Here is a 13,804-nt window from a genome sequence, read left to right as displayed (position 1 = left end):
TCGCTCCCTCCCTCCAAGCCTGGGACGGCGCCTCCATTTTTGTTTTGGAGCGGAAGGGCAGGAACTCCCGCATAGCCAGGGTCAAGGCAAACGGTGATCATCACCTGTGAGGGACGAGAAGGTACTATCCTCCCTCCTCCTTAATCCCTCACTGCATCCCTGCAACACCCCCAGCCCACTTCTTGGGGTCTGCCCCCACCCCCACCCCCTTGTTGCTAAGGCCCGGACCGTCATCCCAGCAACAGCCTCAGTCATGTGACCGGCAATGGCGGCGCTGACGAGAGGTAGGTAAGCCCGGCGCCCCCGACACACACTGTGCGCCCCCCGGCCCCCCGCTCGCGGCCCCTGTGTGCCCTCTGCTCCCCCTCCCACTCCTCTCTTACCCCTCCCCCCACGCTTCGCGCCAGGGTCACCTCTTGGTGTCCTGGTCCTTCATCTTTCTGTCATTCTCCGCCCCGGCCTCCATTTAGGGGTTCTGAGGGCCGCGATCGGGGGGACATGCATTCCCACCTGGTGGTGAGGCTCTAGGGGCTTCAGCGAATTAGGGGATGTGGGGAGTTGGCTCTGGGTCTGGTTTTGGAGGATGTTATGGGAGGGGGGAGGGGAAGCTGCCAGAGTGGATGCCTCCAGGGACCCTTCTTTCATGCCCTTCCCCGTTGTCCCTGCCTTCGTCCTCTACCAGGTGACATGGCCTGGGTCTGAGTCTGGCCTGGATGCCCCACAGGAATCACAGACCCAGCCAGGGCTGTGGCCCCGCCTCCCTGGTCTGTGCCAGCCAGGAGTTAGAGCCAGGACACCTAGGTCCTGGGGTCTCTGCACAGTGGGGAAGGAGGTGTACCATCAGAGGTGGGAGGGGAGAGACTCAGAGGGTCCAGTGCCACTTGCTGAAGCTGGGGGTCTATGGGGCCTTGAGCTGACTGGGATGGAGGCACAAATGCACGACTGTTTCTTTTTGGATCCGAACAAGAAATTAAGGTCATTTGGCCCCTCTTTCTCGTGGAGGTGCATTTGGAGGTGTGGTGAAGATAGCCCAGTGACAAGACAGGGGAGACCTTAGACCACTCTGGCCACTGCACCCCCTGAATGAGTCCTGCCCCTCCCTAATGCAGTCCAAGATGCTGGCATGCAGGACTGCTCCGCGTGCGGGGTGTAAATGGTGGCAATGAGAACTTTGTGACTGCAGCAGCTGCTGGCACTTCCAGTACATCCCTAACTTCTGCTGAGGGGACTGAGCCCGCGTTCAAATAAGGCTCCCTGGCATCAGGGCAAAATTCTCAGGGTTCAGAGCAGGGCAAGGAGTTGGGGGAGCACAGGAAAGACTCCTGTCCATCCCTGGCAAGAAAGAGCTCTGAGGACCTGTGCTGTGGCTTGCCTTGACCTCTCCCTGGGCTTTTGGGGGAGCCCCAGAGCTGGGGCAGAAAAGCGGAAGGTTAGCAAGTCACAGGGCCTCTTGCAACCTGGGACACAGCTGGGGATGGATTTCTGCAGGGGAGGAGAGGGACTGGGGGAAGTTTTGTTTCTGGGCTGGTGGTGAGGAAGGTTGCTATCACAACCCTTTACCACCCACCCACCCCTGCCCCCAGTCCTAGTCAGCTGAGTGTGGAGACAGAGGGGCTTCTACTTGCTGTCATCTTCCTTGGCTTTCCAGGCACCTGCCCCCCACCATAGGAACCCCAGCTTTCATTCTTAACTGGCTCTCTTCCATCCTGTGTGTTCTGGGTAACCCAGTTCCTGGGCTGGACCTGCAGAGATTAGGGGAAGGGGCCACTCACTTTTTCTCCTCTTCCTTCCACCCCATCAGGTCACACAACCTACAAGTAGAGAGCAGAAGACAGTGAGCCTGCATGCCGATTCTAAGCTCCTCAGGATCAAAGTGAGCAAAAGGGGGGAGGGGCCAAAGTATCTGTCTTCCCCATTCTGTGTAATGGGAAAGGAAGAGGAATCCAGATCCAGGCTTGCCTTAGGTCCTAAGAGTTGGGGCAACTTTGTTGCAATCCCTGGGCAGGAAGGGGAAGGGGTTTGGGAGCAAGAAGGGATAGAAAGTAAGGTTTAGTGGAGAGGTTGAAGGCTGGTGGGTAACAGAGGGTTTGGAAGGAGCCCTGAAGTAGGAGGTGTCGGTGTGGGTCATGTGGGAACCCCCCCACCCTGAGTCCCTTTCACCCTGGGGGCAGTGTCGTTCGTCCTGTCCAGAATGGCAGCCTGCGGAGGCACCTGCAAGAACAAAGTGACTGTCTCCAAGCCTGTGTGGGACTTCCTGAGCAAGGAGACCCCGGCCCGGCTGGCCCGGCTGCGGGAGGAGCACCGTGTGTCCATCCTTATAGACGGCGAGACTTCAGACATCTATGTCCTCCAGCTTTCCCTACAGGGCCCGCCCCCAGCCCCTCCCAACAGCCTCTACCTAGCCCGGAAAGCTCTCAAAGGGCTGCTGAAGGAGGCGGAGAAAGAGCTGAAGAAAGCTCAGAGGCAGGGGGAGCTGATGGGCTGCCTGGCCCTGGGGGGTGGAGGGGAGCACCCCGAGCTGCATCGCCCAGGCCCACCCCCTCTCCGTGCTGCACCACTCTTGCCCCCAGGAGCCCGGGGGCTACCCCCTCCGCCTCCCCCGTTGCCCCCTCCTCTCCCTCCCCGCCTTCGGGAGGAGGCCGAAGAGCAAGAGAGCACCTGCCCCATCTGTCTGGGGGAAATCCAGAATGCCAAGACACTGGAGAAGTGCCGGCACTCATTCTGCGAGGGCTGCATCACTCGCGCCCTGCAGGTGAAGAAGGCCTGTCCCATGTGTGGCCGCTTCTATGGGCAGCTTGTGGGCAACCAGCCCCAGAACGGGCGGATGCTGGTCTCCAAGGATGCCACCCTCCTGCTGCCCAGCTATGAGAAGTACGGCACCATTGTCATCCAGTACGTCTTCCCGCCCGGTGTCCAGGGGGTAAGAAGACTATGGCCTTGCCCTTACCTTTTGATTTTTCCCAAGCTCATTCTCTGACCTAGTGAAGCTGGGTGGGGGTGAATATGTTTCTTAGACACCTTGCACTATGCTTTCCTGCCCGATGCCTGGAGCTAGGAGGTCCCTTTCAAGCTCCTGTTCTCCCCATCCCACCCACTCCCAAGGCACACATGAGTAGCAGGTGTGAAAAGGATTTGCCTACTATTGTGACCTTGGCAGAGGTACATTCTGTGAAGATGGTGGCTCTGGTGTAGGTGAAGCTCAACAGGAAGGAGCTTGCTCAACAGAATAGAGCTGTTACTCTGCTTGGGCTTTATGGGAGAGTAGAAGTTTGATGATGATAGAAGATAGAAATGGGAGTGGTCAAGGACATTACAGGTATGTTTTCCTGCTGTACAAAGAGGAGTGTCCATTTCTGGCGTGCAGAGGGAAAGGAGGCTTGGAAGGAGAGTAAAGCTAGGGTGGACAAGCCAGGCATGGGCAGAAGCCCTGGGAGTTCTGTAGGTGGAGTAGGGAGGGCTGAAAGAGGTTATTATGAGCCTTCCCCTGTGGCTATCCAGACAGCAATATCCATCTACTTCCCAAAACTGTGGGAAATCCTTTGATTGCTCCATTGATTCCAGAGACACCTCTTTTAGGCATGACAGCCCACAGACCCTCTTTTAGGCATGAGGTTACCTGGAAGGCTGGCAGCTGGATGCTGTCCTGTCTGGATGGGGCCCTGGTTGGCTTCCGGCCCTCTGAGGATGCCCAGCTGCTCATGGTCCGTGCTACTTCCCCCATCCCTTCCCTACAGGCTGAACACCCCAACCCAGGAGTTCGATATCCTGGCACCACACGGGTGGCCTACCTCCCAGACTGCCCCGAGGGCAACAAGGTGCTGACCCTGTTCCGGAAGGCGTTTGACCAGCGTCTTACCTTCACCATTGGCACGTCCATGACTACAGGGAGACCGAATGTCATCACCTGGAACGACATCCACCACAAGACCAGCTGCACAGGGGGACCCCAGCTGTGCGGCACCACTTTATGTCCTCTTCCTTGATTCCTCCCTCTCCACCTCCCCCCTGAGAGTCCCCCTCACCAGACAGGACCAGCCCTAAAGCATCCCACCATCTCTTCCATCTGTTTCTCTTCCTTTCAACCTGGTCCCCATGAACCCAACTTAAGCTGTACAAAATGGAACAAAACAAAAAGAGCCAACTTGGGCTGTTACCTTGGATTTGGGAGTGCTTCCTTGGGGGTGCCTCTCTTGGGACACCTGGAATGAAGGGTGCACATAAAGGGACAGAGGAGCAAGTCCAAGCAGCTAACCCTAGTCTTCATTTCTCTTTGTCCCCAGGTTTGGCTACCCGGACCCCACCTACCTGACTCGTGTGCAAGAGGAATTGAGAGCCAAGGGTATCACAGATGACTGAAGGACACCTTTCCCCCAACTTTGCCAAGGCCCCTGCCGTCCTCTGCTAGGACCCACTGGAAGCTTCTGTTCTCCTCCTGTCCCCCCTCCAAGCCCTCCTCCACCACACACACAAGTAGGGGGCCTGTCTGACTGGGGAGGGAACTCAGAAGGAGAGGGTCTGTCCCTTGCCTTGTCCCCTACTGGTCAAGCGCTTCAGTGCCCCGTGAGCTGCTCCCTGCTGGCAGTGGCTGGTCCCCCTGTACATACTCCCCAATATCCCCACACTGTCCCCTGCCCCCCAGTGCCCTGGGCTGCTTCGGATATGTGCTGTGTTCCAGTGACTAAACTGAGAAAGGACTTGGGTAGGGTGGGGAGGGGAGGGTCTCCGGAATTCAGCCTCCCACCTCTGGAGGCAGAGGGAGCGAGCCCCTCCGCTCCATGGAGCCAGCTGTGTGTGTGCGTGTGTTCATCAGATACAGTTCTCCCACCTTTCTCTCTTGTGTCTGTCTGTCAGTCTCTTTCCCTCGCTCTTTTCTGACACCTTCCCACCCCCCATAAGGAGCCTCGTTAAACCCTGTTCTGGAATCGCCACCAGACTGTAGCTTTTAATTTAATAAAAATAAAAGTAAAATATGCAACTCTCCACGCCACACCCATTGTGTTCCCTGCAAGGGAGGGGGCGGGGCTTACGGGGAGGGGACTCTTGCAGGGTGGGGGTGCCTAGGGAATCCCTGGAGGAGGGGGTGCCTTCCTGCTGCCTGTGCCTCCGGAGGTGCGAGGTGTGGAAGAGAAGCACGGTGCATGGTATGGGCTCTGTGGGGAACACTGCCGAGCCTCGGGGCAGCACGCTCCCATGCTGGAGTCAGGATCCGGAGGGGTTTGTTTGTTGTTGAACTATGGTTGTAGAGACAGGATCAACCCTACCCCCTTTTGCAAAGTTTGGCTGGGGTGGTAGCGGGGGCGGAGCCGGGCAGGGGGCGGATTCGGCAGCAGCAGCAGCAACTCCCTGGACGCACGCAGGCCTCGAAACCCCCCAGCTTCCGTGCCCCCTCGGCCCTGAAACTTGGAGCGGAGTAGGGGTCCAGCATGAAGCCCCCAGACCGCCCCGCCCCTGGCCGCACTGACCGGATACTGGGGGTCATGGGGGGCATGCTGCGCGCATGCGCCGTACCGGGGCAGGAGGGGGTAAGAACGTGGGGGTTACTGCGGGTTGGCGGGGGTGGGGGTGGTTTTAAGGGGGGCCCTTAGGAACGCGGCACCCCACTACTCAGTTTACTTGCAAACTAGAGTTCTGTAGAACAGTTGCAGCAACGGATGCCGTTCCTAATGAGGGTCCACGGCCACGTCTGGGGCGACCCTTTTCTAACAATGTGAATTTTGACAGGAGGGAAGAGGTGGGTGCGGAGGGGAGGTCAAGGCTGCGCGGGAGGGTGGCGTCCTCAAGCGGTTTCTGTCCCCTCAGCCCCGCGAGAGAAGCCCGCACGGGCCGAGCTGCATCGGGTCAGAGGATAATTGTGGAGAGGGGGATCCGAGAGGGGAGCGCGAAGGTGAGGTCCTTGCTGGCTGGGGTGGGGTATAGTTCGGAGTGCTTCGCCAAGTGGCGAATTCAAAAATATTCCGTCCCTATTAGCATAAAGGTTGGCAGTTTATTTGCATGAGACCCGTATAAACGCAGAGACCTCCAGGAGCTCGTCGCCCTCGGGTCGAGGCGTGTCTCCTCACCTCAGCCGTCCCCAAGCCCCCTGCAGGCGGAGTGTCCCCGCGCCCCACCCCTGGCCCTCCGCCAGCCCAGGCTGACTCGGGACTTCGCCTTAATTGGTGATTACTCTTAGCTGCAGTCCCGGGGCGCGGAGAAAAGGGTCTAGCCGGCCGGAGGGCGGCACCTGGCTTGGGTTTCCTACAAAGAGCTCCCCATCCACGCATGCATCACTTGGTAGGGGCCTGGTCCTCCTCGCCCGCGCGCCCCGGGCCCAGTCACAACCCCAGGACGTCTGGGCGCAGGCCAAGGCCCCATCGCTACCTAGTCCTTCTCCACTACAGACGCAGAAGGGGCGACCCTGGCCGGCCTCCCCCTCCCCCCTCCCCTCTCCCTGAGCCGCTGTCAGTCGTACCCCCTCCCCCTACAGCCGAGCTGCCGGAGGGCGGGGGCCTGGGGCGGCTCAGGCCCCGGAGGAGGGGCTGAGATGCTGGGGACGTGGAGTGGGAACGTGGTGGTGCCTGGGGTGGGGGCGGGAACCCCGCGCGGGCGGGCTGGCGGGGTGTGGGACGCTGCCGAGAGGCGGAGCCGGGCCGCCGAGGCCCCTCCCCGCAGCGGCCCCGCGGCCCGGCCTGTGATTCGGCTCGCGATCCGGCGGCCCCGCGCAGCACCAGTGGCTCGGGGAGTCGGCCCCCGCCCGGGCCGAGAGCCACCCCCAACCCGAAGCCGGAGACGGAGCTGGAGCGGCTGCCGCATCCCGGCCCGACCTCCCCTGTCCCCATCCAACCCACCCCCCAGCTGGACATCTGGACTCTGGGTCCCCGCACCCACAGGGTTCCGGAAACCCTCTCCGCCCAGCTCGGCGGCCCAGCCCGCGCCGCCCTCTCTCTCCAGGAGCCCACCAGCTCTCCTGCAGACCAGACTTTCGTCCACCCGTGGACGCCCCCTCGCCGTCCCCTCGTTCCCCCCCTCCCCCAGCCTGGACCCGGGTAGGAGGGAGGGGGGGTGTGCGCCCTGCGCCATCCCCGCCCCGCCCCCCCGTGATTCCCCCTGCATGGCCGGCCCGGGTGGGGGACGCGGGGGGGCCCGGGCGCCATGCGGGGGGGACACAAGGGGGGTCGCTGTGCCTGTCCCCGTGTGATCCGAAAAGTGCTGGCGAAATGCGGCTGCTGCCTCGCCCGGGGGGGACGTGGTGAGTGCAAAGTGGCAATGCTGAGTGGGGGGCGGGCTCGGGACCAGGGCATCCGTTTGCGGATTCTAGGGATTTAGGACAGGAGACTGGACTTGTGTTTTCCAGGAAAGTGACTTGACAGATGCTCTTAAGGTCCCTTCTGTCTCCAGATTTCTATTACTTCCAACTAAGGAAACTGGGGAAGGGGGCAGGAGGCTCTGAGCTCCTGCCCTTAATTAATCAGATAGGAGGAAACCCACCCACGATCCCCTGAGGCCTAAAACCAGGTACCCCATCTACTGAGAAGCTGTGGCCAAAAGGGCTCAGGGGACACTTCCTAAGGACCCCAATCGCACCTGAGCGACCCCTGCCCAGGCCAAATCCAATAACCGGGATGAGCTGGCCACAGTTGCCTCCTCCTGTGGAGTTTATGGTGTTGGGGGAATGGGCTGCAGACCTTTTTGGTTTTCATAGTGATTACTGAAGCTGGTGCGGGAGGGGTCTTGGGGGGTGGTGGCATATGGACTCTTAGCTCCCCTCCACCCTTTCCTGGAGAATGGTCTGTACTCAGTGGCAGGGGAGGGTGTAGGAGAGCAGATGGCCACCCCTTAGCTTCCAGTGTCTGTCCAGATGGCTGCCCCCACCCCCATATCTGAGCTGTGCTCCGAATTTGGGGAACCTTCTGCGAGTCACTGGTAGGGGTGCTCTAGGCCTGGGGTGTCAGCTGCTGGGGAACCACCTTGATGGTATTTTCTGTTCTGGCCAACCACAAAGTGGGCTGTGGACGAGAGGGGACCCTTAGACTGGAGCTGGGACAATGTCTACCACCTCCTTTCTTTTCTTTTTTTTTTTTCCCCCTCTTGCCAGAATCTTACTCCATTGCCGGCAGTGAGGGGAGTATATCAGCTTCTGCTGCCTCGGGTCTGCCTGGGCCTTCGGGCGCCAGCTCAGGCCTGAGCTCTGGACCCTGCTCCCCGGGTCCTCCAGCACCAGTCAGTGGCCTGAGGAGATGGTTGGATCATTCCAAACACTGTATTAATGTGGACCCAGAGGCAGATGGGAGTCAGGTGGGACCATGCAAGGTGAGCAGGGCATGTTCCAGAAGCAGGTAGGAGAGAGACCCAGGTCCTCTCCTTGACCTCTCTGCCTTTTGACCCTCCTTCCCCATCCCTTCTCAGAACTGGATGCCTGAGCCAACTCGAGCCACAGAAGAGCTGCCAGAATTAACCTTACTGACCACCTTACTAGAAGGTCCTGGAGATCAGACACAGGTGTGAAGAGATGAGCCTGGGGCAGCTCCCCCGCCCCAGCCAAGAGGAAAGTCCGTGAGTGGGGGGGATTATTCTAGCATGTACTATCCTGGCAGCCCTCTAAAGAGGAGACTCCCCCAGAAGAGGAGGCTCTATCTCAAGTACCTGAGAGTGAGGAAGAACAGAAGAAGGCGGCCCTGGAAAGGAGCATGTAAGCATCTGGACCACTGCTCTAGAAACACACATGTCAGATGGCGGTTCCTCGCAGGCTGGGGGAAAGTCCCTCTGGGGTGGAGAGGGGGCCGGGGGGCATCCAGTCCAGGAGGGAGGAAGGAGCTCAACCCCCCATGTGCCCAGGCTCTGAAATGCGGACCCACTCCTGCTCTACCTTCCTAGGTACGTCCTGAGTGAACTGGTAGAAACAGAGAAAATGTACGTGGAGGACTTGGGGCATGTTGTGGAGGTAGCTCCTTCCACCTCTCTCCAGCCCTGGTCTGCCCAGCCCTTCCCTCCCACAGTGGCTATGTCAGAGAGCAGCCATGGCTCCCACTGTCTCAGTCCTCTCTCTCCAGCGGGCCTGGGGCCACCCTTGTTCAGGCCCCCATTGCAATCTTCCCATAGGGCTACATGGCCACCATGGCAACTCAGGGGGTGCCTGAGAATCTTCGTGGCCGGGACAGGATTGTGTTCGGGAACATCCAGCAGATTTACGAGTGGCACCGAGAGTGAGTGGCAGAGGCATCCTTGAGTGTCAGGGCTGTGCGGGCATGGGTCTGGTTGTCTCCCCATGTGAACTAAGGGATATTTGCAGTAGTTCTACAGGGAGCTCCATTGGAGGGCATTGTCCAGAACTGGGGACTCAGAGAAGGGTAAGGGCTCCAAACTGTATTTCACCTGCCTTTCCATTGACTCCTGCAGCTATTTCCTGCAGGAGCTACAGCGGTGCTTAAAGGATCCTGATTGGCTGGCTCAGCTATTCATCAAACACGTGAGGCCTGGGGGCGTGGTGCCCAGGAGGGGCGGGGCTTGGCCTTGGGCTCTATCTTACTTTACCCTGGGCCTTTACTCCTGGTAGGAACGTCGGCTGCATATGTACGTGGTGTATTGTCAGAACAAGCCCAAGTCAGAGCATGTGGTGTCAGAGTTTGGGGACAGCTACTTTGAGGTCAGTGTCTAAGTGTGCTGTAGGAGGACAGAATTGACCAGAGCAGGCTGCTCCAGGCCACCTGACCACTCTGTCCCTGTGGGCAGGAGCTCCGACAGCAGTTGGGGCATCGGCTGCAGCTCAACGACCTCCTCATCAAACCCGTGCAGCGGATCATGAAATATCAGCTGCTGCTCAAGGTCGGGCCACCTGCTCCCCCAGACTTCCTCAGTGGGGGGGGGTCCTCACATGTGTGCTGGTGCGTGTAGGCGGATGAGGAGTGCCTGAGGATGGTCTCCTCGCCCCCTAAGCAGTTCTTCTCCATGTCTCAGGATTTTCTCAAGTATTACAGCAGGGCTGGGATGGCTACTGAAGAGCTAGAGGTGAGGGCCCGCCCCTCCCCCACTTCCAGGTCATCATGGACACCTGAGTGTCCTCTTGGCATCTCAGGCTTCCTTAGCCCCCTGGGATTTGCCTGTCTGAGCTCCTGAGGGGTGGGGAGTGGAGGCAGACTGGAGAAGCCTAAAGAGGAGAACTCTTTCCCACTCGTGATTCTTTCTGCCCCACCACGCACCCCTCTCACCTGCCCCTTATCAGCAAGCTGTGGAGGTCATGTGCTTCGTGCCCAAGCGCTGCAATGACATGATGACCTTGGGCAGGCTGCGGGGCTTCGAGGTATGGAGCTGGGGTAGGAGCCTGGTACTCTGGTACCTTCTGCCCTGGTCCTAGCGCCCTGAAGGTGCCTGTGGAGTGGGCTAGCTCTTCCCTCAAGGCAGTCCCTGAGGGTGGTTGGGCCTGGCAGGGAGGGACCAGGGTGCAGTAAGCTGGTTCATTCCCCTCTGGTTCATTCTCAGGGGTTGCGTCTTTGGGTTCTAGGGCAAGCTGACCGCTCAGGGCAAGCTCTTGGGTCAGGATACATTCTGGGTCACAGAACCTGAGGCTGGAGGGCTACTCTCCGCCCGGGGTCGTGAGAGGCGCGTCTTCCTCTTCGAGCAAATTGTCATCTTCAGCGAGGCCCTGGGAGGAGGTGGGCGAGGAGGAACACAACCAGGATACGTTTATAAGAACAGCATTAAGGTGGGTTCCACGAGGGGGCAGGACGGTTCGTGAGGGCGTGGTGCCTCACCTAGCTCTTGGTTTGGTCGCAGGGACTGGGAGCCAGAGAAGGCCACTGTCTCCTGTCTGCCAATTCAGGTGAGCTGCCTGGGCCTGGAGGGGAACCTCCAAGGTGACCCTTGCCGCTTCGCGTTGACCTCCAGAGGGCCCGAGGGCGGAATCCAGCGTTATGTGCTACAGACGGCAGAGCCTGCGGTCAGTCAGGCCTGGATCAAGCAAGTGGCACAAATCCTGGAAAGCCAGCGGGACTTTCTTAATGGTGAAGCCCCCCGCCGCCCCTTCCTTTCTCTTCCAACCCTTGGACCTCTTGTCTCCAATGCCTGCCCTCTGATCCTGGCCTCTCAGAATCCCCTAAAGTCCCTGGGCAGCTTCCAGTAACCCCATAGTCCTTGGGAGAGTGGGGGCAGGAGGGAAGCTTGGTACAAACAGAGCACAGAGGGAACAGGGCAGTGCCTGCCATAACCTACCTTCTCTCCCTGGCATTGCCCAGCATTGCAGTCACCCATCGAGTACCAGAGACGGGAGAGCCAGACCAATAGCCTGGGGCGGCCAGGAGGCCCTGGCATGGGGAGCCCCGGGAGAGGTCGGCCTGGTGAGCAGGCCCAGGTTGGCCCACGTGCGCCCATCAACGGCTCTCTCCCTTCCCTGCTGCTGCCCAAGGGTGAGGCAGCCAGAGCCCCCCTGACCCTAGAAACACAGGTAGGACGCTTGGAGGGGCCAAGTGTGGGAGGGTGCTCGCTCTAGTCCTGCTGGGCCCCAAGGCACCCCTTCGTCAACCTTCCACCGCCTTCCTTTTTATCCCTTCTCTATAACTCTGGAAGAGGCTGGGGATCTCAGCTAATCTGACCACAGATAGGAAGGGCTTGGCTAAAGGTGCAGGCTGGAAGGAGAGGGGCGAGGGTGTGTTGCGCACCTGTTTTTACCCTGTGACTTGACTTGCTGCAGGAACTCCAGGACGTCCCCAGGGCTCCTCCGGACCCTCCCCCCGGCCCTCCAGTTCCTCCTACCCCTCCTGGCCTGGCCAGACTTGCCAAGCTGGATGAAGATGAGCTGTAAGCGGTGAAAGCCACGAGGTGGCGCTCACTCAGCTCCCAGCTCCCAGGAACGCAGGGCCCTCCAGTCTGCAGCGGCTGTGGCAACGACAGAGGTTGCTCTGTGCAAGCCATAGCTCTTTGATGTGCATGGAGGGCGGATGAGGCTGGGAAATGATGACAACAGCTTGGGGAAGAGAACCTAGACCACAAAGGACTTCTTTCTGCCCAAGAACCAGGAGATCCTTTGGCTCCCACCCCTATGCATGCATCATAGTCTCCCAAGAAGGAGGTTATGGGGGGGTGGGGGGAATGGGGCAAGAACCAGATAGATGCTCCTGGTTTGATTTTTTTCCCCCCTGTTTTCTGAGAATAAAAGGTTTTGTGATATCACTGAGGCCACTGTCCTGGCAGAGGGAGGAAGGCTGTTGGGAGGGTGCATTGGGATGGAGTAGATGAATTCAGCTGGGCTCAGCCATTGAGAGCAGAGGGATCACAGAATGTAAGATACAAGATGAGGCTCTCGGGCCTGGCGCCGTGGCCTAGCAGCTAAAGTCCTCGCTTTGAACACATCGGGATCCCATATGGGCACCGGTTCTAATCCTGGCAGCTCCACTTCCCATCCAGCTCCCTGCTTGTGGCCTGGGAAAGCAGTCCAGGACGGCCCAAAGCTTTGGGACCCTGCATCCACGTGGGAGACCTGGAAGAAGTTCCTGGCTCCTGGCTTCAGATTGGAACAGCATTGAGCATGATGGTCACTTGGACCATCGGACAGAAGATCTTCCTCATTGTCTCTCTTCCTCTCTGTATATCTGACTTTGCAATAAAAAAAAAATAAATCTTTTTTTTTTTTTTAAGTTGAGGCTCTGGGCGTCAGCTCCATAGCACAGCAAACTGATTCTCCACCTGTGGTATCCACATCCCGTATGGGCACCTGCTGATTTAAATCCCAGCTGCTCCACTTCTCATTCAGTCTCCTGTTAATGGCTTGGGAAAATGGTGAAGAATGGCCAAAGGCCTTGGGCCCCTGCACCCACATGGGAGACCCAGAAGAAGCTCCTGGCTCCTGGCTTCGGATCGGCTTAGCTACAGCTGTTGTGGCCACTTGGGGAGTAACCCAGCAAATAGAAGATCTTTCTGTCTCTCCTCTCTGTACATCTGCCTTTCCATAAAAATAAATAAATCTAAAAAAAAAAAAGGGAGGGCCCTGGTATGTCGTTGCACGTATTGGCATCCCATGAGTGGAGGTACATGTCCCGGCAGCCCTACTTCCCATCCAGCTCCCTGCCTGTGACCTGGGAAAGTAATAGAGGATGGCCCCCAAAAGCCTTGGCACCCTGCACCCACATTGGAGACCCAGAAGAGGCTTCTGGCTTCTGGCTTCGGATAGGCTGAGCTCTAACCATTGTGGTCACTTGGGGAGTGAATCAATGGACAAAAGACCTTCCTCTCTCTCTTTTCTTCTCTGTATATCTGACTTTCCAATAAAAATAAATAAGTGTTTAAAAAAGGGGGCTGTGGGTTTCCTCATCTATGGTTTGGGCAAGTCTCAGTCCCTGTAATAAGTCCACACCCTTGTAATCTTTCCTCCATTTGGCTCCTCCAAATCCACCCTCTGTGGGATCCCCACCAGCAAGGCCAGTGTAGCTTAACCTCCCATTCTCACAGTTTGCCCTGTATACCTTCACTTTCTGAGGCTTCCTTCATCCACAGGGGGAGGATGGGGCAGTGGCAAGGCTCCTGCCGGCCACTGGCCGCTCCCGGCTTTGGCTCTCCATCTGTGGGGCTGGCCTATATGAGCAGTTGGGGGATTCTTCAAGCCAAGACTCCAAAGTGAACATCAGTAAGGTCTTCACTGCCAACTCTTGAGACAGAGAGAGCCAGGTGGGAAGGGCTGCACATCCAGGTCCTTGTGCATCCCCATGTCCACTGCCTGTCCCCTGGGTTCTGTCACATGCCCTTGGACTTCCTCAGTGGACAATAGGCTCCTTGGGGGGGAGGGTGAGGAGCAGCTCCAGGCTCCCTGTGGGCCCAGTCCCCCGGGCTGACAATGGGGGGA

At 58.7% G+C, this 13,804-nt stretch overlaps 2 protein-coding genes across 7 annotated transcripts; both read left to right on the top strand.

The window, feature by feature from the left end:
* The first annotated feature begins 249 nt into the window (after nt 1-249).
* DTX3 (deltex E3 ubiquitin ligase 3) lies at nt 250-4,952 on the top strand. Of its 4 annotated transcripts, XM_040982988.1 has the most exons (6): nt 260-284; nt 1,584-1,648; nt 1,802-1,873; nt 2,191-2,920; nt 3,735-3,952; nt 4,281-4,952. In XM_040982988.1, exons 3-6 carry the CDS (start codon nt 1,845-1,847, stop codon nt 4,354-4,356), a joined length of 1,053 nt encoding a protein of 350 aa, XP_040838922.1. In that variant the 5' UTR covers nt 260-284; nt 1,584-1,648; nt 1,802-1,844; the 3' UTR covers nt 4,357-4,952. The 4 variants fall into 4 exon arrangements, with proteins under 4 accessions (XP_040838944.1, XP_040838922.1, XP_040838931.1 ...); XM_040983010.1 differs by having other exon boundaries at nt 250-284; nt 2,172-2,920; nt 3,735-4,952; XM_040982997.1 differs by lacking the exon at nt 1,584-1,648 and having other exon boundaries at nt 269-284; nt 2,172-2,920.
* A 471-nt stretch (nt 4,953-5,423) lies between these two features.
* ARHGEF25 (Rho guanine nucleotide exchange factor 25) lies at nt 5,424-11,770 on the top strand. 3 transcript variants are annotated; one of them, XM_040990199.1, is made up of 17 exons: nt 5,424-5,522; nt 5,800-5,905; nt 6,245-6,256; nt 8,072-8,286; nt 8,383-8,475; nt 8,586-8,665; nt 8,851-8,917; nt 9,076-9,179; nt 9,373-9,442; nt 9,530-9,619; nt 9,706-9,798; nt 9,931-9,981; nt 10,196-10,273; nt 10,475-10,675; nt 10,793-10,973; nt 11,205-11,413; nt 11,660-11,770. In XM_040990199.1, the coding sequence occupies exons 1-17, from the start codon at nt 5,424-5,426 to the stop codon at nt 11,768-11,770; spliced, it is 1,860 nt and encodes a 619-aa protein (XP_040846133.1). The 3 variants fall into 3 exon arrangements, with proteins under 3 accessions (XP_040846133.1, XP_040846139.1, XP_040846147.1); XM_040990205.1 differs by lacking the exons at nt 5,424-5,522; nt 5,800-5,905; nt 6,245-6,256 and adding an exon at nt 7,129-7,225; XM_040990213.1 differs by lacking the exons at nt 5,424-5,522; nt 5,800-5,905; nt 6,245-6,256; nt 9,530-9,619 and adding an exon at nt 7,129-7,225.
* The last annotated feature ends 2,034 nt before the right edge of the window (nt 11,771-13,804 follow it).

Source organism: Ochotona curzoniae, unplaced genomic scaffold, assembly GCF_017591425.1.
Source record: "Ochotona curzoniae isolate NIBS_2020 unplaced genomic scaffold, NIBS_Ocur_1.0 contig_1014, whole genome shotgun sequence".
Taxonomy (NCBI): domain Eukaryota; kingdom Metazoa; phylum Chordata; class Mammalia; order Lagomorpha; family Ochotonidae; genus Ochotona; species Ochotona curzoniae.
This window is presented reverse-complemented; position numbering and strand designations above follow the sequence as displayed.

Excerpts from the sequence above, each read along its gene's own strand:
- DTX3 (XM_040982988.1), top strand. The coding sequence starts at position 1,845 with ATGCCGATTCTAAGCTCCTCAGGATCAAA. Across the intron at positions 1,874-2,190 it reads CTAAGCTCCTCAGGATCAAA|AATGGCAGCCTGCGGAGGCA; the intron begins GTGAGCAAAAGG and ends CGTCCTGTCCAG. Across the intron at positions 2,921-3,734 it reads TCCCGCCCGGTGTCCAGGGG|GCTGAACACCCCAACCCAGG; the intron begins GTAAGAAGACTA and ends CCTTCCCTACAG.
- ARHGEF25 (XM_040990199.1), top strand. The coding sequence starts at position 5,424 with ATGAAGCCCCCAGACCGCCCCGCCCCTGGCCGCACTGACCGGATACTG. Across the intron at positions 8,666-8,850 it reads GCGGCCCTGGAAAGGAGCAT|GTACGTCCTGAGTGAACTGG; the intron begins GTAAGCATCTGG and ends CTACCTTCCTAG. Across the intron at positions 10,274-10,474 it reads GCAGGCTGCGGGGCTTCGAG|GGCAAGCTGACCGCTCAGGG; the intron begins GTATGGAGCTGG and ends TTTGGGTTCTAG.